The sequence below is a fragment of the Orcinus orca genome, chromosome 1 (genome assembly GCF_937001465.1).
Source record: "Orcinus orca chromosome 1, mOrcOrc1.1, whole genome shotgun sequence".
Lineage (NCBI taxonomy): Eukaryota > Metazoa > Chordata > Mammalia > Artiodactyla > Delphinidae > Orcinus > Orcinus orca.
Genome location: NC_064559.1, coordinates 5,405,675 through 5,429,733, shown reverse-complemented (window position 1 = coordinate 5,429,733; position 24,059 = coordinate 5,405,675). Strand labels below are relative to the sequence as shown.

Below are 24,059 nucleotides of genomic sequence, written 5' to 3'. Positions count from 1 at the left end.
GTCTCTGGAGCTCCTTTAAGCAGCGCTCTTAATCCCCACTCCTCACACACCAGGAAACAAAGCAGGAAGAAAAAGTCTCTTGCCTCTTCGGCAGGTCCAGTCTTTTCCCCAGACTCCCTCCTGGCTAGCCGTGGTGCCCTAACCCCCTGCAGGCTGTGTTCACACCGCCAACCCCAGTCCTCTCCCCGGGGTATGTTTTTAGTATATACTTTTATAGTATTTCAAGGCTAGTTTCCCAAAATTCATTTAGCCAATATATCTCTGCATCTAAAGTAAGAATCCAAAGACTTGACTAGCCTCAACATCTAAGATGCTTACTTTTATATCTAGAATATCAGATGAAGTGACTGAAAGTACAGGAGCTGCCCAGGCATTTATCTGTTTTCACAATTTCTCTCCATGTGGTTATGGCACAGGATGGCAATTTCAGGGTAGTCAAACTTCTTGCATAAAGGTTGGATTACCCCAGAGTGCGCATTTCAAGAGAGTGAAAACAGAAGGCACAATATATGTGTAATTTGAGACCATGAAGAAAAGAAACAAAAGAAACAGGAAATGTAATGAAACAATATTTAAATATTAAAAACTCTAATCTCAAAACACAGTATATAGTCATTTGTGTTCTGCATCTTAACACGATACTTTTAATATTCATCAATAGTGTTGCATATATCAGTAGCTTATTTCTTTTTATGGCTTTATTATATGGGTGGATGTATTACAATGTGTTTATATAATCTGTAGTAGATAGACATTTGGTTTTCTTGCAGTTTGGGGCTATTATGAAAAAATTTCTTGTGAATAATCCAGTACAAATCTTTATGTGGTTGTATAGTTTCAGTTATCTTAGGTAAATATCTAGGAATACAATTTCTGTGTTATTTGGTATGTTCAACTCATAGGAAACTGCCAAATTATACCATTTTGCATTTCTAGGATGTTACTTATCATCATCACCACACTTGGCATGGTTAGTCTTTCTTAATTTTACCCCTTCTAGTTGATGTGTATCTTACAGTTTTAGCTTGAATTTCCTGAATGATTAATGATATTGAACATGTTTTCCTGTGCTGATTTGCCATGTTACGTCTTCTTTACTGAAGTATCTGTTAAAATCTTTGGTCCGTGTTTTGATTGGGTTGTTTGTCTTCTTAATATTGAGTAATCAGACTTATTTATATATTCTAGATACAAGTAATTTATCATATATGTTTTGCAAATATTTTCTCCCAGTCTGTGTTCTGCCTTTTCATTTTTTAGCGGGGAATTTTTTTCCTGTGTATATTTTTGTTTAAGTCCGTTTTTTTAAAGTCATCTTGTTCATATGTAATTTGCATTTAGTAAACTTCACCACTTTTAAGTGTACAATTTAGTGAGTTTTGACAAATGAGTAGTTTACCATCACCACAGTCATGATATACAACAGTTCTATCACCCAAAGAAGTCTCTCATGCCCCTTTACAGTCAGTTCCTACCATCACCTCCTGTCGTCGCAACCACTGATGTGCTTTCTTGCAAGTGTCTTTTTAAGGACAAAACTTTTAAATTAGATGAAATAAGTGTTTTTCTTTTGTGGTTTGTGCATTTTGGGTTTAATTTAAAACATCTTTTCCTAACCCAAGTTTGTTAAGATTTTCTCCTATGTTTTCTTCTAGAAGTGTTAATAGTTTTTTGGACTTATATTTAGGTCTGCAGACCATCTCAAGTTAATTTTTGTTTATGGTGCTTGAGTCAAGGTTCATTTTTTTTGCAACTGGATATTTAATTTTTCCAGCATATTTGTTGAAAAGACTATTTTTTTTCACATTGAATTACCCTGACACCTTTGTCAAAAATCAATTGACCATATATATGTGTGAGATGTTTCTGGACTCGACTCTGTGTATTGATCTATATCCATCCATCCTTATACTTATACCTGACTGTCTTTAAGACTTTTGCTTTAGAGTAAGTATTGAAATGAGGCAGTTCAAGTCTTCTAATTTTGCTCTTCTTTTTAAAAAGTGTCTTGGCAACCCTAATATTTTCATGTAAATTATAGAATAAGCTTGTTGATTTCTACATGAAGGTCTACTGGACTTTAATTGATAGTGTAATCTGTTGATCAATTTGGGGAGAATTGACATGTTCACAGTATTGTCTTCTGATCCATGAACATGGTATATTTTTCCAATTATTTAGATCTTCTTTAATTCTTTCAACAATATCATGTAGTTTTTAGTGTACAGGTCTTGAACATTTTTTGTTAAATTTATCCTTATTTATCTTATTTTTTAATATTATAAATGATTTGTTTAAAGTTTCAAATCTGAATTGTTTGCATATAGAAATGCAGTTGATGTTTACTCATTAGCCTTGAACCCTGCATCCTTGCTCAGTTTGTCTATTTGTTTGTTTTTTCTTAAGTATGTTGAGATTCTCTTTGTAGATGATCACATCATGTGGGAGCAAAGACAGTTTTCCTTCCTCTTTTTCAGTCTCAGTGGATTTTCTCTCTTCTTGCCTTATTGAGCTAAGACCTTCAGAGCAATGTTAAATAGCAATGTAAGAGCAGACATCCTTGCCTTATACCAGATCTTAGGGCAAAAGCATTTGTACTTTTCACCATTAAGAATGTTGTTAGCTGTAGGTTTTTCATATATACCCTTTAACAAATTGAAGAAGTTCCTTTCTGTTCCCATTTTGCTAAGCTTTTTTTTTTATAAATCATGATAGGATGTAAAATTTTGTCAAATTATTTTTTTGTATCTGTTGGGATGATCACGTGTTTTTTCTTTATTCTGTTGATATCTTGAATTTCATTGTTTTTTTTAATGTTAGACCAACATTGCATTTCTTAGATAAATCCCACTTAGTTATGATGTATTATCCTTTTGATATGTTGTTGAACCCAGTTTGCTAAAATTTTGTTAAGAGTTTTAAATCTTTGTTCACTAGGAATATCATTCTGTAGGGTCCCTTCTCTTCCCTACCCCGAGCAATGTCTCTGGGTTTGGATTCAGGGTAATGCTAACCTCTTAAAATGAGTCAGGCAGCATTGCTTCTTCTATTTTCTGGTAGAATTCACCAGTGAAATTTTGAGACCAAGAGTTTTCCTTGTAGGAAGGTTTTTAACAATGAAGTGAAATTTAAAAAATATATTTATGGAGGCATGCATTTTATCTATTTCTTCTTGAGTGAGCTTTGGTTGTGTGTTTCCAGGAATTTATTTCGTCTAATTTTTAAAATTTATTTGCCAAATATTGTTCAATTCCTATCTAGTTCTAGACCCTGAGAAGGCAACTGTACTCTATACAAGGTTCCTTCTCTCATGCAATTCATATTATGCAATTATAAAGACTTATGAATGAAATTTCTTAATTGAATAATTTATACAGTTATTGTCTCGAGTTAATAGAAACTGTACTTAGAATAATAAACAGATATGCTCTAGAGACCAGAGACCTAAGTTTGAATCTCAGCTCTACCGCTTAAGAGCTATGTGATGCTAGGCAAGCTTCATAACATGCCTAAATCTTAGTTTTCTCAGCTGTATGATAGAGATAATCATTGTACCTATTTTATAACATTGTTTTAGGATTAAATAATATAATGCATGTAACTTACTTAGTATAATGCCAAACAAGTAGCAGTACTCAAAAATAGTGCCTATTGTGATAGTAATAATAACTTATATTTATTTTATTTAATCATCTATAATATGGAAATAGCATTTTGTAGCTTTTGTGATTGTTGTTAGAATGTAATATCTTAATGCTCAAAAATTGTAGTGTTTATTATTTTTATTGTGTTGGTATTGGATATATTTCAGAAATAGCCCAAATATTTCACATTATATCCTAATAGATTTAGATATTTTAAAATAATTACCTTGAGAATTTTTACTCTTTTAAAAGTATATTTTATTCTCCAAATGAAAAATCTATTAATATTTAATGTGGTAGAACTGAGCAATTTCTTTTTTAATCGTTAGTAGAGTTGTAATAAAATACTTTAATGTAAATTATTTTAATTATGGAAATAGAATTTAAAAAAATTTTAAAGGAACTAGTTTTGTACTTACCATATTATAAAGTATTTTCATTAGGTGACTTTTGATCCCAGAAAATTTCCTTAACTTTTCATGCCTTGCATTAATTGTTTAAAAATTAGATAGCTAGTGGGAAGCAGCTACGTAGCACAGGGAGATCAGCTTGGTGCTTTGTGACCACCTAGAGGGGTGGGATAGGGAGGGAGGGAGGGAGACGCAAGAGGGAGGAGATATGGGGATATATGTATATGTATAACTGATTCACTTTGTTATAAAGCAGAAACTAACACACCAATGTAAAGCAATTATACTCCAATAAAGATGTTAAAAAAAAAATTCCCAGCCTACAGTCTACTTTTTCCGGTATCAGGCACCTAGTTAGATTGAGAATTCTTTTTACATTTTCAGACTTGTAAGAAGAGGGCAAGAAATAGAGAAATAGGGCTTGAGGTATTTAGCTGGACATTTATAACCAAACAACTGTTTCAGAGTCCAGCCATCTGACCTTAGATCCCTTTCAATTCTCCTGAAACATCCTAAAGGTTTAATTTGTATTTTAAGAAATGTAATTTTGAACTATTTATTAAAATATGGCATTTTATCAGTATCCTTTCTGGAAGAAACTTTCTTCAAAAACTAAATGTAAATTTACACTACTTTACATTAATTTTTCTGTGTGAAATGCATAGAAACTGAGTTCAGCTTGAGAAGAGGATAGACATGATCTAGAAAACAATTAATATGAATTACCTATTAAATGTAAGTGTACTTTTATTTGATCCTATAAAAGTACATGTTTAAATGTTTGTTTTATTGTATAACTGATACCATTCCAATTGTGTAGTAAAGTATTTGCTACAGACTGAACCTTTATGTCCACCCTAAACTCATATGTGGAAACCTAATCCCTAGTGTGATGGCATTTGGAGGGTGGGACCTTTCTAGTGATTAGGTCATGAAGGTGGAGCCCTCCTGAATGGGATTAGTGCCCTTATAAGGGACACCTCAGAGAGCTCAGTTGCTCCTTCCCCATTGTGAGGACACTGTGAAAAGACAGCTGTCTGTGAGCCAGGAAGCAGGTACCCGATCTGCAAGTGCATTGATCTTGGACTTCCCAGCCTCCAGAATTGTGGGAAATAAATTTCTGTGGTTTATAATTCACCCAGTCTGTGGTAATGTGTTATAACATCCCAAATGGACTAAGGCAGTATTGTTGACTAGTTTTCTTGTATGTGAACTAGAGACATTCTTTTCATCTTAGGTGTTTTTGTAAACGTAAGGGATGTGTTAATCAGCATTATTGCACAGACTCCCATGTCTCATTGCTTAATTAATTAGTTGTCTTTAGGGTACTCAGGTTCCAAGCTCAATCAATATTATGATAATGAATGTAATCATTGTAATTATTGACCCATATTGAGCATATTTTGTTATTCTCTGTTAACTGATATTTTGCTATTACAAAGGAGTGACTAAAGTTTGTATAGACAGTATTTGCAAGAAAAAAATGTAATTGAATTTAAAGTCTTAGATTGCAGTGATAGTTCTCAGGATGTTGTTTAAGTCTAGATCTTTATTTTTTTTTAAAGTTTGTTGCATATTTTTCAAAATATAACAATTTATTTTAAAGATAAACATTCCGGGTTTGTAATGAAATATAAACTTGTATATTTAGATCATTAAGGCAATCTATTAATATTTACATTACTATATTCCCACAGCATTGCTAAGCACAACACACACACACACACACACACAAACATGTAGTCATTGCTAAAGGGACTTAAATTTCTAAAGGTATGTTCCTTGCTTGAGGAGCAAAAAATTCATTTTTTTAACAAAAAGAAGATTATATAGTTATTGTATGTGATTTTTAAATGTTTCTAATAAAAATACTTTACCTTCAAAACTTTAAGCCTTATTTTCCTTATAAATAATTCTTTGGAAAGTATTTTTTAATTTAACTTTATTCTTTGCAGTACATATTTATTAAGTACCTAATATGTGCTACATGCTAGGCTTGGGGCTGAGGATGCAAAGCTATAGAGCACTTGTGCAGTCTTCCTCTTTCTCCTGTGCCTCTGCCAAGAAAAAAAAAAATTGTCAGAAGCCTGAATCAGGAAAAGCATCAACAGTATGTTTACTTAAAACCTTTATAAAATTTCTCCCATTATGAAAGTAACAACAGTACATGTACATTGCTGAAAACATCAAAAAGTTATTTCAGTTCAATTGATAAAATACTTATTTATTGACTGCGTGCTACAAGCTAGTCACTGTGCTATGTACTTAGTATGTGGCGTGAGGAAGACAGATGGTCTCACATTTAGGAAAGTATAATGCTCTGGGAAATGGATATTAAATTATTACAGGTAATTTTCAAGGTATAAAACAGAAAAAAAATACTCTAAATCTTACCATCTAGCAATGATCACTATTACCATATTAGTGTATTTTCCTGTTTTTATACTGTACCCATAATTTCCATTTTATTTAATATTGTAAAATACATACTAGTTGCCTAGTAATTAATTATGCAGATGTAATTTATTAAATCCTTACTATATTTTTGAACGTTTAGATTGTTTCCATTACTTAACCAACTTTACTTAAGTATAAGCTACATACAATAAAATGTACTCACTTTAAGTATACATAACTTATATGACTTTTGACAAACATCTATGCATGTAGTCCCCATTACAAAAAGATGCAGAACATTTCCACTGCCACCGAAAGTTCTGCTATTCCTCTTTGCAGTCAGTCTTCCCTGTCTCATTCTGTCATCTCCTGCTCCTATACCTGGCCCTAGGCAACTACTGATCTGCTTTCTGACACTAAAGATTTGATTTACCTTTTCTAAAATTTCACAGAAATGGAATCATACAATATGTACTCTTTTATGTCTGTTTCTGTTTCTTTTGCTAAGCCTAACGTTTTTGAGATTATCCATGTCTCAGTAGTTTGTTCTTTCATTGCTGAGTCATGAGCATGCTATATCAATGTTTTTTAATCTGTCCTGCTTTTGGTGTACATTTGGATTGTTTCTAGTCATCGCCTACTATGAATAAAGCTGATATGCACATACATGTACAAGTTTTCTTTTTTCTTGGCTAAATACTGGGGAGTATAATTGTTGAGTTTATAATAAGCATATGTTTACATTTTGAAAAATTCCAAAATTGTTTTCCAAAGTAGTTGTGTCATTTTGCATTCCTAGTATCAATGCCGCAAGAATTCTAGTTGTTTCATATCCATACCAACTCTTGGTGTGGTCAGTCTTTTTAATTTTAGTCATTCTAATGTGTATATAGAAGTATATTATTGCGGTTGGTTTTGAGTTGCATTTTTCTGATGACTAATGATATTAAATATATTTTCACATATTGGCCATTTGCATACATTTTTTTACCTGTATGTTCGAATATTTTGTCTATTTATTAATTGGGTTATCTTATTGTTAAATTATAATAGATCTTTATATATTCTGGTTACAAATACTTTGCCAAATGAGTGTATTATAAATAGTTCCTCTCAGACTGTACCTTGCCTTTTCATTGTCTCAGTGATGTTTTCTGAGCAACAGAAGTTTTAAATTTTGAAATCCAATTTATCAGTTTGTCTTCTTTGTTTTTTTTAAATACTATCTAAGAAATCTGTGTCTATCATGGATGACAAATATTTTCTCCTATATTTCCTTTTATAACTTTTATAATTGTGCTATTACATTTAGGTTTATGATATTTTTTATTTTTATGTATGCTGTAAGCTAAGGATTGAAGTTCATTTTTTACCCCATGTGGATATTTGGTTATTCCAGAATCTATTGTTGAAAAGTCTATCCTTTGCCCCATTGAATGACCTTGACACCTTTGGCATATGTGTGTGTCCTTTGCTCTAACACTTTTGACATATGTGTGTGTCCTTTGCTCTAACACTAATACTGCTGCACTATAGAGGCAGTATCCTCAAGGACTCTAGTGGGTGCCACATTTCTTAAGAAGTTTTTCCATTTTGCCTGGTGAGAACAAAAAGTATTTTTAGCTCTATGAGCCTGTGATTTTTTTCACCTGATTCTTTCCAATGGCTCTTTTCCCTGGCCTCAGAATTTTCCTCATATACATGTGCTGATTAGTAAGACTCAGAGGCAGTTCATTGCAGGTCCCTGGAGTTCTTCTCTTTGTGGTTCTCTGCCTCATGAATTACAGCTACTTTGGTCTCCCCAGTCTCTGAACTCTCTATTCTTACTTCAAGAATTCCACAGGTTCTGTTTTGGTTTTCTTTCCCTGTGTTACATTCTGGATGGTCTCTCCAGGCAGCAAGCTGGAACAACCATAATTACCACCTTGTTTCCCTTTTCTTTGGAGTCACTGTACCTTGAAGCCTAATGCTTAATGTATGAAAATCCTTGTTTTATTTATTTTATATCATGGTCAAAACAGAAGTCTCTAACCTTTATATTTTATGGATATTTCCACTGGGTGCAAAATTTTAGGATGTGTTTTTTTTCTTTCAGCAATTTGGACATATTGTTCCATTGTCCTTTCACTTATATAGTTTCTGAGAAGAAGTCTGGGGAAATTCTCCTATTTGTTCTTCTGTATGTATTGTGTTTTTTTCCCTTCAGAATTTTTTTTTTTTTTTTTTTTTAACTGTTTTTTTTTTTTTTTTTTTTTTTTTTTTGCGGTACGCGGGCCTCTCACCAATGTGGCCTCTCTCGCCGCGGAGCACAGGCTCTGGACACGCAGGCTCAGCGGCCATGGCTCACGGGCCCAGCCGCTCCGCGGCATGTGGGATCTTCCCGGACCGCGGCACGAACCGTGTCCCCTGCATCGGCAGGCGGACTCTCAACCACTGCGCCACCAGGGAAGCCCCCCTTCAGAATTTTTAAAAGATTTTCTGTCACTGGTTTTTCAGCAATTTTAGTGTGATCTGACTGTTATGTTCTGAGTATTCATGCCTGTTTGTTAGTTTTTATCTCACTGAGTTTCGTTGAAATACCTAGTCTGTGCATTTATCTTTTTTATCCTAGTTTGGAAAAATTCAGTCATTATTTTGCAGATGTCTCCCTCTCTCTTTCAGGATCTGCTGTTATCCATATGTTAGACTCCTTGACACTGTTCAAGAGGTTGCTGAGATTTTTTTTTTTCAGGTGCAATTTATATAGTTTTCTTCTGCTATGATTTCTTGTTCATTTGTCTTTTCTCTTGCAGTGTCTAATCTGTTGTTAATCCCATCTAGTGAAATTTTTATTCAGATATTATATGTTTCATCTTTAAACATCCTATTTATTTCTATTTCCCATTATCTCTTCTTTATGTTCCTGTACTACTTTAAAGTTACTGTCTATTAATACCATCATCTCTGTTATTTTTGAGGTCTGTGTCTAATGACTGACTTTTTTGTTGGTGATGGGTCATATTTTCCTGCATCTTCTCATGTCTAGTAATTGTTGATTGTATACTAGATACTTTGATTTTACTTGAGTGTTTAGATTTTGTTATCTTCCTTCAAAGAGTGTTACATCTTGTTCTGGAGAGCAGTTATTTGCAAATATGATATTTTACACTCTTGTTTGTTAGCTTTGTTAATGTATGGTTTAGCTTTTACTCCGACTTCTTTGAAATATCTACTGAATGCCTGCATGTTCAATAATGACACTCTTCTGACTTTTCTCCAAAGTTAAGCAAATATTGTGGCACCATTTATTAAATGGTCATTTTTTCCCCATATACTTCATATCCTTATGTGTAATCATCAACTTTACCATATTCTAAATTTTTATAAAGTAACCTGTTTCTGGCCACCTGATTTCATTGATATTTCTTTTAATTTGTATGCCTATTCCATATGAATTGTAGCTTTATAGTATCTCTCAATTTCTTCAGACAGAAGTTTTCTTGAGAGCATTAATATATTGAGCAAAAATCTTCTATTTCAATAATATCTTGGCTCATTTCATTCATTTTTTCTAAAAGAGTCACATACCATTTCTACCTTTATATTCTCTTCTTAGCCCACCTAAGTATGACATCTCTTCCCCGAAAGGTAACATATGACCTAATTCCTATGCCTGGTAAATGTTAATTTCCTTCCTGAAACTTTCTTTTCCTTTATTCTTCAGGTATTCATTCTGTTTGTATTTCTTTTAGGACTCTATCTTAATATCCTGTTCTGCTTCTTTTTCCTGTCCTTTTGTGCAGTCATACCCTAAAATTCTGACCTTAACTCTGTTTGCAGTTTCTACTAAATTTCTGGGCTATACCTTGCTTCCTTGGTGTCAACAGTATCCTTTATATAAATGACTCACACATTTACCTTTATACCCTTTGGTCCCATAGTTCTGAAGCTGTGCTATCAAGTTCTTATTTAAATGTCAACAGGTCAAAATAAAATCCATTGCTCGTCTGTCTCCATCCCCATTCTTTTCCTTTACACTGCTGGCAGCAACACCTACTCAGCCATCCTTAGGGAAACTTCAACACTGTTGCTCTCTGCCTTTGCCCAAATGGTGAAAGCTAGTTCCCTCTGGAATATTGACTCTTGAAAGGTCTGTTACTAGCACTAATGTTCCTCAGAAGCTCTTATCCAGCTCAAAGGTTACTTCTTATATTAGCAAACATACTTATTCACTTCTTTAAGTGTGCTTTCTATTTTATAACTACATATTTTAGTGGAATTATTTATATATCTGGTTGTTCTAACCAAATAGTGATATTCTTTCAGATTGGTACCATTTCTGCAGCTGCATTGTGTCTGCAGCTTTTTCACAGTGGTTGTACTGAATTGGTGTTCAGTAAGTTTTGTTGCACTTTATGAATTGTTTATCTGACTACTGTAGTCTCAGATTTTTTTAATTGATTCTCTAGTTGCTGCCAGAGTTGTGTACTTAAAATTATGCTAATTTTTTTCGGACTTTCCTGGTGGCACAGTGGTTAAGAATCCTCCTGCCAATGCAGGGGACATGTGTTTAAGCCCTGGTCCAGGAAGATCCCACATGCTGCAGAGCAGCTAAGCCCATGTGCAACAATTACTAAGCCTGCACTCTAGAGCCTGCGAGCCACAACTACTGAGCCCACGTGCCCACAACTACTGAAGCCTGTGCTCCTAGAGCCCATGCTCCGCAACAAGAGAAGCCTGCACACCACAACAAAGAGTATCCCCCACTCGCCACAACTAGAGAAAGTCAATGCGCAGCAACAAAGACCCAACACAGCCAAGAATAAATAAATAAAATTATGCTAAAATTTTTAACCCAAATGTCTTTGACACTTCTTATCTACAAAATTAATCTCTAAACCATATCATGGCAGTCAAGGTCCTAAACAATCTGGCCTCATCTTTGTGGGGTTTTTTTTGTTTTTTTTGCTTAAGTTCTGTCATTATCATGAATGTGTATTATTGTTCTTCAGCTACATGCCCTCCCTATGTGTTGTTTCCTTGCCATTACTATTTTTTTTCTTTAGAATTAATTTCTTCTACATACATCTATTAATTACCTCCTATGTTGATGGACTATACTAGGCTGTGGTCAAAATATTAAGAAGGATAGAACTTGTGGTCAAAATATTAAGGTGGATATTAAGAGGGATTAATTTGTTCCACATACATTTATTAATTACCTACTATGTTGATGTACTATTACTAGGCTGTGGTCAAAATATTAAGATGGATAAAACTTGCACTGTTTTGTATGCTTCCCATATATTCTCCATTTGTGAAAAATCCATCCTTCAAAACGTGAGATGCTACCTTATCTGTGAAGTCTCCTCAGATCATTCCAATAAAGATTAATCATCCTTTGCCTCCAAAGCATTTTTAATATTGGAGTTACAGAATTTCTCATAGCTCTCTTGTTTTTTATCTGTGCATATATCTCCTTCATCGTGTTGAATTTCTTAAGGTCAGGGATTATGTCTTAATCACCATTATATGCCCTCTTTTTCTCTTTCCAGCGTCCAATAACAGTGACTTTAACATAATTGATGCTCACTAAATGGAAAGTTGGTTCAAAGCCAAGGTAGAAACTTAGAAGGAATATTCAGAGAAAATCAGGAGAGTTGTAGTACCAAAGCCAAGGAATGTTTATAAGAAGGAGAGGGTAATAAGTGATGTTCTAAGCTCCAGAACGAGAGGTTCTTGATTATGTTAACAGGAATAAGTTCCATAAAGTAGCAAGGGTAGACATCAGAGGAGAGCAGATTGAGAAATAAATAGAGTTCTTCTCCTTAAGTAGCTTTTTTTTTTTTTAGCTGATATTTTTACAGAAATTGGCTGGAAGACAAATTGAAGATTTATGGTCTAAATAAAGATCTAGAAGCCTGCATGTATTATGTTGATTTAGGGAAGATCTATATCTTTTGTATTGTAGATGAGTGGGTACTAGGCTTGACATTTGAAGAAAATTTAGAAATCTAACTACTACTTTCATCTCGTTAGAAGACTACCATAAATCTGGGTCACAGGGGTTCCTTTGTCAAAATTAGTTATATTTTGTATTAAAGGATGACAGAAATTACTTTGACCTAGAAATATTTCAGAATGGTTTTACTGATGATCCATGCTTCTTTCTACTTCCTGTCTTTGTTTGAATGGTAGAGCATTAATAACATGTATGTGCCTGTATAAAATGAATGAATTTTGAAGCATATCCCTGAGTAATTTTATACATTGGTTTGATTTTTGGCATAGTATATTTGGTCATTTATAAGACACATTGAACATTTCTTCAGTCAGAGTGCCTTTTATATTTGATGGTGTGTCATAGTTTTAATTGACCTCATTTTTTTTCTTGGTATTAACATAGAAAGTTGGTGGAGTTGCAATCAACAGCATCTTAGATTTGATAAAATATGACAATATAGTAGAGAGCATTAAAGTTTAGAGACTATCTGCCAAACATTTTAGTTTTACTATAAGTAATGTTGAACCAGTCTTTTTTGGCAATAGTTACATGATATTACCTCTTCTCTCTTTACTGTGACAATGGGTTAGGCATAAATTTTATCTTAAAATAATGATAAACTCTTAAGTGGAGTTGGAGGTGGGAAAAGGGAAGATGGAATCTATAGAGAACCTCTTTTATGTTACCTAAATTATGATTTGGTGTGTGGGAAACAAATCTCAGTTAACCATAATTCTTATAAATTTGTAGAAGCAGTTTGTAGAAGTAATCTATGTGAAAATATAGTTAATTTCTGATCTTGCAGTCAAGAATACATTGACTGATTGGTTCATTTCTTTAATCAAAGACATGTATTGAGTACCTACTGTGATACTCGGCAGTGTACTCAGCACTGCGAACCATCTTTTGTTGTTCTTGGTGGATTTCTTAATACAGTGAAACAGTACACAAAAAGGTCAGTAGTCAATTCATAATGCCTGAAACCGGCTCCTTCCTCGTATACATTATTGAACTGAGAGCTGAGACGGGCAGTTTCTTAAATAAAGAGGCTGTCTAAATGGAGAGCTGGGTGCTTGACCACAGTGAGAACCCAATAAATATTTGTTGACTGTTGTTAACAGGAAATGGATGGGCTTATAGTTTTAAGTGATGACATGAGAAAAGATTGGTGTCATAGTTAATTATTATTGAAATAGGAAGAGTATGCATTGAGAACTATTAGGGGAATAATGGGAGCTTCTCAGTCCATTTTGGGCATTACTAACATAAATTGAAAATGTAAAGCCTCACAGTTTCTCATTGCAGAAAACATGGATTTAAACATTGAAAGCATTTCTAGAGGTATCATGATGAATCAAGAGTTGTAGAATTTAACAAGTTCACATAAATAAGGTTCCACAAATCAGCAGTCCTTTCTTTGAAATCAAGTGTAACTGAGATAATTAAGTCGAAATATTCCATCTATGCTTATGTGCATTTATTTTAATAAAGTCTCAATACCTAATCCTTGAAAGAGTGAAGCAACAGTATACTGAGGGGGAGATGTAATCTGATGATGCATACTTTTTCCTCTGGTAACTGAAGGTTAAATGGGTAGCAAGCAGAATGCCTTAAACAAGATTGGTATATTGATTAAAGTGCTGATTTAACAGCTCGCAGTCTCCCCTTGGAAACCTGGAAAAGATAAGCCAGCTGCTGTCTAAGACTGCTCAGTGTCCGCTGAGAGTACACTATCTATCATCACAATATGGTGATGAGAGGTGTTTTATGTTTGTGTTAATTTCCCCCACTAAATCAGTAATTATTACAATCCTGTCCCTGCTGTTTACCCTGCAGCTGTTTTTCCATTTGTCGAGAGAGAGGGTGTTCTCTGAGGACCGCACACGTTTCTATGGTGCAGAAATTGTCTCTGCCTTGGACTATCTACATTCCGGAAAGATTGTGTACCGTGATCTCAAGGTAAAAAAGAAAAGTAATCAGAATTTGTTTTTGCAGAGGCTGTAGGGACAAACACAAAGTAATTACAAAGTTACACAGTTTGGAGAAAAGCAGATTTAGTTGGGAAATAAAACCACTCTGTTTAAGAATTTGCTTCACTGTATTTGACAGGAAATTTCATTCACTGATAAATGTGTAGTAGTTTTATGTCCGAGTTTTTGACATGCTAAATAAGTTCTTCTTGACTGCTCTGATCAAATATGATCTATCAATAATAGTTTCATTTTTCTGAAAGTGTAATGAGTAATGTTAAACATCTGATTATTAGTCAAGTAACTTTGCAAGTGACATTTTAAAATAAATTTCATTATTATATTCTAACATCCTGTGATGTATTATGAAGAAATTTTTATAATAAATAAGATTACTTGGGAAAATATTTGATTTGGTATTAAATTTTTAGTGGGTTTATATACCTGAAGCATTTTAATATAGCCTTTTATCAATTTGTTTAATTTCCATTTTGAAAAGCACTGTATTTGTTTTATCAGTAATAGTGACTTTATTTCTCTAAGTTTCTTTCTGTTAAGACCCTCAGAATAGCTCAGGGATTGGCAAACTTTCTGTGAAGGCCAGATAGTAAATATTTTAGGCTTTGCTGCTCTTACAGTGTCTTTTACAACTCCTCAGTGCTGCTGTTGTAGGGTGAAAGCAGCCACAGACAATATGTAAATGAGCGTGTCTGGCTGTGTTCCAGTAAAACTTTAATTACAAAAACAGGCAGTAGGCAAGATTTCACCTACAAGCCATATTTTGCTGACCCCCGGAGTAACTCATAAAAGATAGCAGTAATTCTCGTGACACTGTTTTGAATTAGATTGGTCATATTAAGGAAATTTGTACCATGACACACTCTGAACAAGTTCTAAATGTGACAATCTTACTTTCTTAAAAAGTAAATCATATGATAATCTTGACCTATTAAAATCTGACACAGAATTGCTTTATTTATCAAGTACTAGTTCATTTAAAATATGATTTGTAGAGATAGAAGTTATACTAGTCTTTTATGAAATTCTGTTTCTATGAAATAAGGTATATATTTACATATTATAGCACATAAGAGAAATCACAATTATCCCCTCACTCCCATTCACTCCTTTTTAAACACCTGTGATTCTTAAGTTATCTAATTATTTAAGCAGTTGTCTAAGTTATTTTAAGATGTTGCTATCATATACATTTGTATTATGAATGCTCCCTAAGAAGTAACTATCTCAAAAAATATTATTTTACATGATGACAGTGAAATATAGTATGTATTTTTTTAACATCTTTATTGGAGTATAATTGCTCTACAATGGTGTGTTAGTTTCTGCTTTATAACAAAGTGAATCAGCCATACGTATACATATATCCCCATATCTCCTCCCTCTTGCATCTCCCTCCCACCCTCCCTATCCTATCCCTCTAGGTGGTCACAAAGCACTGAGCTGATCTCCCTGTGCTATGTGACTGCTTCCCACTAGCTATCGTTTTACATTTGGTCATGTATATATGTCCATGCCACTCTCTCATTTCATCCCAGCTTACCCTTCCCCCTCCCTATGTCCTCAATTCCAAGTCCATTCTCTATGTCTGCATCTTTATTCCTATCCTGCCCCTAGGTTCTTCAGCACCTTTTTTTTTTTTTTTAGATTCCATATATAGGTGTTAGCGTATGGTATTTTTTCTCTTTCTGACTTACTTCACTCTGTATGACAGACTCTAGGTCCATCCACCTCACTACAAATAACTCAGTTTCGCTTCTTTTTATGGCTGAGTAATATTCCATTGTATATATGTGCCACATCTTCTTTATTGTTTTATTTCTTAACATATTATTGATTAAAGAAGCTATAAAATTCTGTTTTTAGGAAAAATGAACTATGCAACTATATCTATATCAGGGATGATCAACTAAGTGCCCAAATAGACCAGAGGTGGATATGAATCAACAATATGATTATATTTAGCCTGCAGCTTTTTATAGCCAGGAGTGGCAGAATTCAGCATCCCTATATCTGATGTCTGAATGGCCAAATAATCCTATAATGTTTAAATGTCTTGAATCCAGAGTTTTAAAAAAGAATTTAGTTATACGGTATGATAAAACATAATTTATATAGCATTTCCAAATTTACTTAGAAGTAGTTAGCTCTTCTCTGCCTGATCTACTCCCCCCCACCATTCCCACTTTATATTTTATGAATTCTGTTTGTAGGGAGAAGGAGGAGGATTTCGTGGATTTAAGAAAATGAGAATAATTTTGAAGTACTTAGTAATGTATCCAAAATGCTTAAAGCTGGAAGATGGAATTATTAGTCTAAAGAAACAGAAGAGTACTCACTTGATTGCTAGCATTGATTAAGGAATGATATAATTGGGATGGTTTTGGTCAGTATCTCCATTGATCATTTCTCATTAATGAATCAACATATTGGTACATTGAAGTTCATTTAATGAGTTTTGTTGCTCCATCCTTTCTGATGATGAAATTAGACTAAATTTATTAAGCCACAGTGCTAATACTTGGTATGTGAATACCAGCCATGTAGTTACCATATAAACAGACCACTAACTTTATTAGACAATTAAGTGGCCTCTGCTCTCTAAATTTATTTACTTTTTAATATAACCTTAAGTTAAAGGTCTAAGTAAATGTATAGCATTGGACAGAATCCATGGAACATACACCGAGAAGAATGGATAATGTAAAAAGTCAGACATTCAAAATTTATACGTGTTGTTTGTATCCATATTGCACATGATAGAATGAGATCTTTATGTAGAGTCGTAGAAATTTAGAGCTGACCCATAGTTTACAGCTGAGCTTATTGAAGACTAGAAGCCTAGTAAGGGATTTACTCAAAGTAATGGACTAAGTTGCTGACATAGTCAAGATTATTGGATTCCATGAATCCTAGCTCCAGGTATAATGTTCTTTTTATTACACCATTCTGCCTTTCTAGAGATGAAATGAACTTTAGGTGGGGGAATTCATTGGATTAATTCTAGGAGATCTTTGTAAATCTAAAATTTGAATAAAGCTGCCAAAGATAAGAGAAGGAATGTTTTAAATATATTTATACAAAATATATTCAAAATAGCATTATCAAAAACTGATTTAGGTACCCACTTTGATTTGTCTCAGATTGGTCTCTGTCTTCTCCTTACTAATAACCTTGTGTTTATTCAAATACAAATCCATTTGAGTTACTTATGGTAGCTGCACCTCTCAAGTAAATCAGTACCTGTTTGCCACTGACCCATTCATCATTAGAGGCAAAGCCTAATTTCATGTGCAAGTTAATTTAAGACATTTTATCAGTTCATAGTTCCTAACAAATTGGTGTTCACAGCAACAGATAAATTATTGCAACTTTTGTTGTAGTTTAAAAAGTTAGTTTGCATAATTTATCAATACATGTCATGATATTAAATTTTGCTTCAGTAAGGACCCAAATTCTTTGTGATTACTTAGGAAAAACTGATATTGCTTTATGATAGCATAAAAATTTGAAGAAATCTCTCCTAAGACTGTGTCAGTAGTACAAGTTTTTTTGAAAACTTCTTTTCTGCTTAGCTCTTGTTTTTGTAAGTATTCAATATAACCTTTCTTTTCAACGACCATGGCCATCCAAGGATAGAATAGGCTGAACTAGGGACATTTGCAAAGGTACTGATACTGGAATTTCATTAAGAATTAATTTCTGGGACTTCCCTGGTGGCGTAGTGGTTAAGAATCCGCCTGCCAATGTAGGGAACACTGATTCTATCCCTGGTCTGGGAGGATCCCGTATGCTGCGGAGCAACTAAGCGCATGTGCCACAACTACTGAGCCCATGTGCCACAACTACTGAAGCCCACGCACCTGGAGCCCGTGCTCCACAACAAGAGAAGCCACTGCAATGAGAAGCCTGTGCACCGCAACAAAGAGTAGCCCCGCTCGCCGCAACTAGAGAAATCCTGTGCACAGCAGCAAAGACCCAACACAGCCAAAAATAAATAAATATTTCTAAAAATGAATTCATTTCTCCCAAGAGTTTATGACAGGGGGAGGGGCAAGAAAAATGCGTAAATTGCTACTGTATTCTACTTGTGGAAAATCTAATCTTGTTTTCTACCTAATCAGAGAATTTAATGGTTAATTTTACCACTTACACTGTTAACGTGAGAAACTGCAAGATAGATTTAGATAATTTCTAAGACTCAGTGATGGCACAAAGGGATGGTTTCAGAGAGCCTTATATCACAGCCCTCCCAATCTTCCTCAGCTCCTAAATAAACCAGCGGTCTGAATGAAACAGTGTGCTTACTTTACATACAGAGTCTCAAGACACATCCTCTAACTCCCACTTCTAACCAGTCACTCTGGATTCCCTCTTTTATAATTTAAGCCACTGCTACTAAGAACCCCTTCCACCTCTAACATTAACTTATACTATTGGGCTATGTTACTCAAGTGTAGTAAATTCTTAAATGTAGTATTTCTTAAACCCCAACCTAGATGGGATCTCTGCTGTTGTATATTGTGAATTCTTTTCCATCTTAGGAAGGTTCAAAGTTTTCCTTTCAGCATTTCAACACACTGTCTTAATTCCGTGGTCATTAAGTTCCTGCAGGTCAGCCATGTGACATTTGCAACTTGGATACCCATAAACCTAAATATGCAGTGTGCAGGGGAGGAATTTCTTATTACATTCTTGAGCCTGAGGCAGTCTTGGTACTGATGTAACTGTGCTAAAAAGGGTTTGTAAAAGTGAGTGAAGGGTCTTGTTTTTGGTATTGCTACAGTAGTTGTCAGAGCGCTTAGGAACTGCTATTATCATTCCTTTGTTTAATCACAAAGTGTCAGCCATTTAATTAAAATGATACCTAAAAGATATATATATATATATGTGTGTATATTTATCATAGATATTAGAATATATATGAATTGTATATTAGAAAGCTTTTAAAAGCTTAAAAGTTAAAAACTCTTAAACTTTCTAATAGGAAGAATTTAATTTTATTCTAGGCACCAGCAAGAGCAGAAAAAGGAGTATAGTGTTTTCTTGCTATAGTTTCTTGTTCACAAAGCACAGAGGAAAAAAGATTTCAAAATCTACCAAATCAAGATCCTCTGTCAAATAATGCCTGTCCGATTCAACTGGGTAAAAAATGTTGCCGTTTTTAAATGGAAACTCTAGGATGTCTAATATTTTTGTCTCCTCAAAATATGAACTATTAGATAACAAGCAACCCTCTGATACAAATTGTAAGCATTACCCAGATTTGAATATATAATCTTTTCTTTCAGACTTCCTATTTAACTTCATACATTGCTTTTGCTGGTAGATGCATCCATTAAGCATAAACATAATGCCCTGCTCTCAATCCCAGATGCTAAGACTGACAGTGGAAATAAAACAGATGCATATAAAGTTTTATAATAGAGAGTACCTGAACAGTCAGTTACAGTGTATGCATTTTTCCTTTTATGGTTAAGAAAAGGAAGAAGGAAAGCATTAGATTTAGGAGAGAGAACCAAAGAAAGGTGATTTGTAAATATTTTTATTCCTCCTTTACACAGTGGAAGGGTCCCTAAAAATGTTTGATGAAATCTTCTTTCTGTTAGTGTCAAATGCACTAAGGAAGTGATTTCCAGGTGTTTTTGATATATCTAAGCCTTTGATCTGCTTTGGAAAGATTACCAGGTGATTCTGTGCATCCTTCACATTTGTGAATCATAACACTGATCGTTCTTATATTTTATGAAAACTTTGTTATGCATTTGCATAAAATTATTATTTTTTAAACCAGACTGGATATTTAATTAGCCCCAATTTATCTTTATACAAGATTAGATTTGGGGATATCATTTTTTTAAGGTGATGTATCTCTGGCTGTTGTTCATACTGATGGACAAGTTGTTTTTGTCATTCATGCTCAGCAAAATGACATTTCAGGATGGTGAGAGAAGAAAAATACTTGATGGAAGAAGGTGGACACTATTATAAAATAACTGGCTCAAAAATTGTAAAATATTTGTTTTGTTGTTTATTCAAAAGAAATTGTTGCATATTAAAAAGTGTTTTTTTGGGCTTCCCTGGTGGCGCAGTGGTTGAGAGTCCACCTGCCAATGCAGGGGACACGGGTTCGTGCCCCGGTGCGGGAAGATCCCACATGCCGCGGAGCGGCTGGGCCCGTGAGCCATGGTCGCTGAGCCTGCGCGTCCCGAGCCTGTGCTCCGCAATGGGAGAGGCCACAACAGTGAGAGGCCCACGTACCGCAAAAAAAGAAAAAAAAAAAAAGTGTTTTTATTGAAGTCACCGAGCTGACAAAAGTGTTTTATAGGGTTCCATTTCTGAACTTTGCTCTTGTATAGAAGAGCACACACCATTTTGATAAATTATGAATCAGCCATTAAACTCTCCATGTTTAATAAATGATCAATACATTTATTGATTAAGTTCTACATTCAGTATCTCATTTAATTCTCAAAACAATCACATTGGATCGTTACTGTTATTTACTCTGTGTTATAGATGAAGTTGAGGCACATAGATGTCAATAGGTTACACAGTAAGAGATAAAACTTGAATTTACGTTTAAGTTCTCTGACTTGACTCCATAATCTTATGCACATTGCTCTCTACTGCCTCCTATGCAATATGCTACCTTATCCCCATTATGGTGACCTTTACCCCATCTCTCACAGTCATCCCGTAGGCTGACCTTATTTCTGACTATATCATTGTAATTAAGCTGATTTATAAAACAAGTAGAATGATCAACTGTCCTGTTTTGCCTAGAACTTCCCCAGTTGTAGAACTTTAAAGTCCTGAATCCTGGGAGCCCCCCTCAGTTCTAGGTAAACTGGGACTCTCGGTCACTTTCATCCTGTTCCTATTCTTCACTCAAACCCTGTCCTTGCATCTCATTTCATTCCTCATCCCTCAACCCTTGGTATCTTGGAAATGAGATATGAGATTAGAGAATTAGGTATGAATCGGGATTTTAAAAAATGTATGTACTTATTGGTATTAAAAACAGTATTTATATGTTTTGATACTTCTGTATCTATCCACTTCAAAATAGTCTCGTCAGAATGTGGAGAATTAGCACATTAGCGCATACTATCCTGTTTCACTTTGCATGTAAAGCACATAAAGGGAATTGACATAATATACACCAAACACATTTTATTCAATATTATTATGTATTATTTGACATTTTTGTAAGCATTTTTGTGTATTATAAAAGATATAGTATTTTAAGAACTTAATTTGGTTTGCTTTTATATGTTATGATGTATTCATTTGTTAGAACAATGAGCATATTTTTAAAAGTTAAGAAAAGAGCATATATATTTTCATTCAACAAAACAACAGACACTCCAGTGTATACTTCTCTTTCTTGTTATGGCAAGGTAGGAGCAGGAGGGAGAAGAGAGTGTTGTTTGAAAGACAAGGAAAAAGGGGAGAAAATCAGAAGCAGAAAGAAGAGAAGGGTTTTCAAGGCAGAAAGAGAAGTAGACAGATTCTTGACGTTCCTGATTGTTTTCCCTATTTAGGACTTTCTGCCATTTGTGCAAATTGGGTTTGATTTTGGGGTCCAGTTAGTAGAGAATCATGAGGAAGATGCAATCTCTCTGAATTTAGATAAAATAAGAGAACTTTCATTTTTGAAAGGTTTAGCAATATATTTAGGGTTCATTCATCTCTCTGTAGACAAGTCAAAAACAGACTCACTTCTCTGAAGTCTATGCAGTGCACGAAACATATTGAGCGTTGAGTTCAGTTGGGTAGCACATTTAAGTTCTATACTTAAGGACTTACGTGTACTCTGAGCTTGCTTAACTGTATTTAGTCTCTGGTTTATAAGACATTGGATAATATGACAGAGTATACCACCATCACATTTTATATGATTGTTGTCTGTTTATGTTCTTATATGGAGTTCTATTTTGAATTTGATACTGACTTCAGAGTTTGGGTAGGCACTTTCATACATCATCATGTTAAGGAGTAGAATAATGATCTACTCCTTAAGTAAGTTAATTATCATTCATCCTGCTACTATTTTTTTTTTTTTTTTTTTTTGCGGTACGTGGGCCTCTCACTGTTGTGGCCTCTCCCGTTGCGGAGCACAGGCTCCGGATGCACAGGCTCAGCGGCCATGGCTCACGGGCCCAGCCGCTCCGCAGCATGTGGGATCTTCCCGGACTGGGGCACGAACCCGTGTCCCCTGCATTGGCAGGCGGACTCTCAACAACTGCGCCACCAGAGAAGCCCATGCTACTATTTTTTTTCATGTGTTTTTTTGTGAATGCATTTCTGCGTTATGTCTTCTGCATTATGTCTTCAAGATTGTTCTTTTTGTATTAATGGAGTCAAAGAGATTCCAACTTTATAATACCTGTGCTATATGTTTTCATTAACTGTTGAATGTTTGACTTTCATATTCTTTTTATGTGTAAAAGGGTTGGTAGTTCTTTATTACAAAGAATTGTAAAAGAGGATATTACCTTACCTTACAAAACAAGATTTAGGTTTGATTTATAACCACCACCAAAGTAACATTTCTGTAAGTGAATATTTTATCGTAGCACTAGACTCCCAAATGAAATGGTTGAAAACCATCTGCATATATCCAGAAGAAGATGCTTGTCTCTTTGGGATTGTTTAGATCACAATTTATTTTAAACAGGAAAAAAGAGGATTGATGTTTGCTTTGGGAAGTTAATTAGGCTTTACTTCTCAGAACTTATGCAATAACAGCTCTTACTCCTATGGGTTTAAAAATCAATTTATTATTGTGAAGTATTTGATAAAATGTTTCTTTTTACACATGAGTTAGGAAGCTACAGGGTTTGTCTTTGAAAAGTTCTATTAACTCTGTGTCCTCTTTCCAAAATATCTTACTCAACATTCAATTATTTTTCAAAACAGTATTTTCCTATTTTTGAAGACTATAGAACAAATTATGTTATCTTTCTTACTACACAGTTGGAGAATTTGATGCTGGATAAAGATGGCCACATAAAAATTACAGATTTTGGACTTTGCAAAGAAGGGATCACAGATGCAGCCACCATGAAGACGTTCTGTGGTACACCGGAATATCTGGCACCAGAGGTAGGCTATGTTTCCATTCATAGAAAAAAATAACACTGATATAATGTTTTACAAAGTAAACCATTTAAGCATTAAAAAAATAGCAGTGTCTACTACTTTGACCTGGATTTCAACATGAATCAAATCTGTTTTGCTCCCACTTGTTCAACATGGTATTCTAGGGCAAAAATATATATAAGTTAAACTTCATAAACTATATAAGTACAAGGATACTGGTAACTACAATAAAGTCCATTTTTATTTCTTGGCCATGTGTGTTTTATTTCTTGATTATGCCTATTTTCTTTCATTTATTAAAATAGAATAATTGAATGACTACAGCAAGAATGTGAACAGTTTTATAAACCGTCTTGGATTTTCCTTAGAAACAAAGAAACAGTGATAATTTGTATTTGTAATAGTGCGGGTTTTCATACTTAATTATTGGGAAGTATTTCGTTGGGAGAGTTAATGAAATGACAGTAGCTATATTTTGGAAATCATGCCAAACCAAAGCAAGCTTCAACTAGCGCCCTCCCCATGCTGA

At 34.3% G+C, this 24,059-nt stretch overlaps 1 protein-coding gene across 5 annotated transcripts in view; it reads left to right on the top strand.

The window, feature by feature from the left end:
• AKT3 (AKT serine/threonine kinase 3) overlaps positions 1-24,059 on the top strand; it is a 395,966-nt gene that overhangs the window by 273,803 nt on the left and 98,104 nt on the right. For all 5 annotated transcript variants that reach the window (XR_007478810.1, XR_007478809.1, XR_007478811.1 and 2 more), the window contains 2 exons: positions 14,271-14,393; positions 23,405-23,533. Coding sequence is in view for 2 of the 5 variants with exons in the window: in XM_049713583.1 (XP_049569540.1) it covers positions 14,271-14,393; positions 23,405-23,533 (252 nt within the window). In the remaining 3 variants the exon portion in view is untranslated. The remainder of the gene's footprint in view (positions 1-14,270; positions 14,394-23,404; positions 23,534-24,059) is intronic.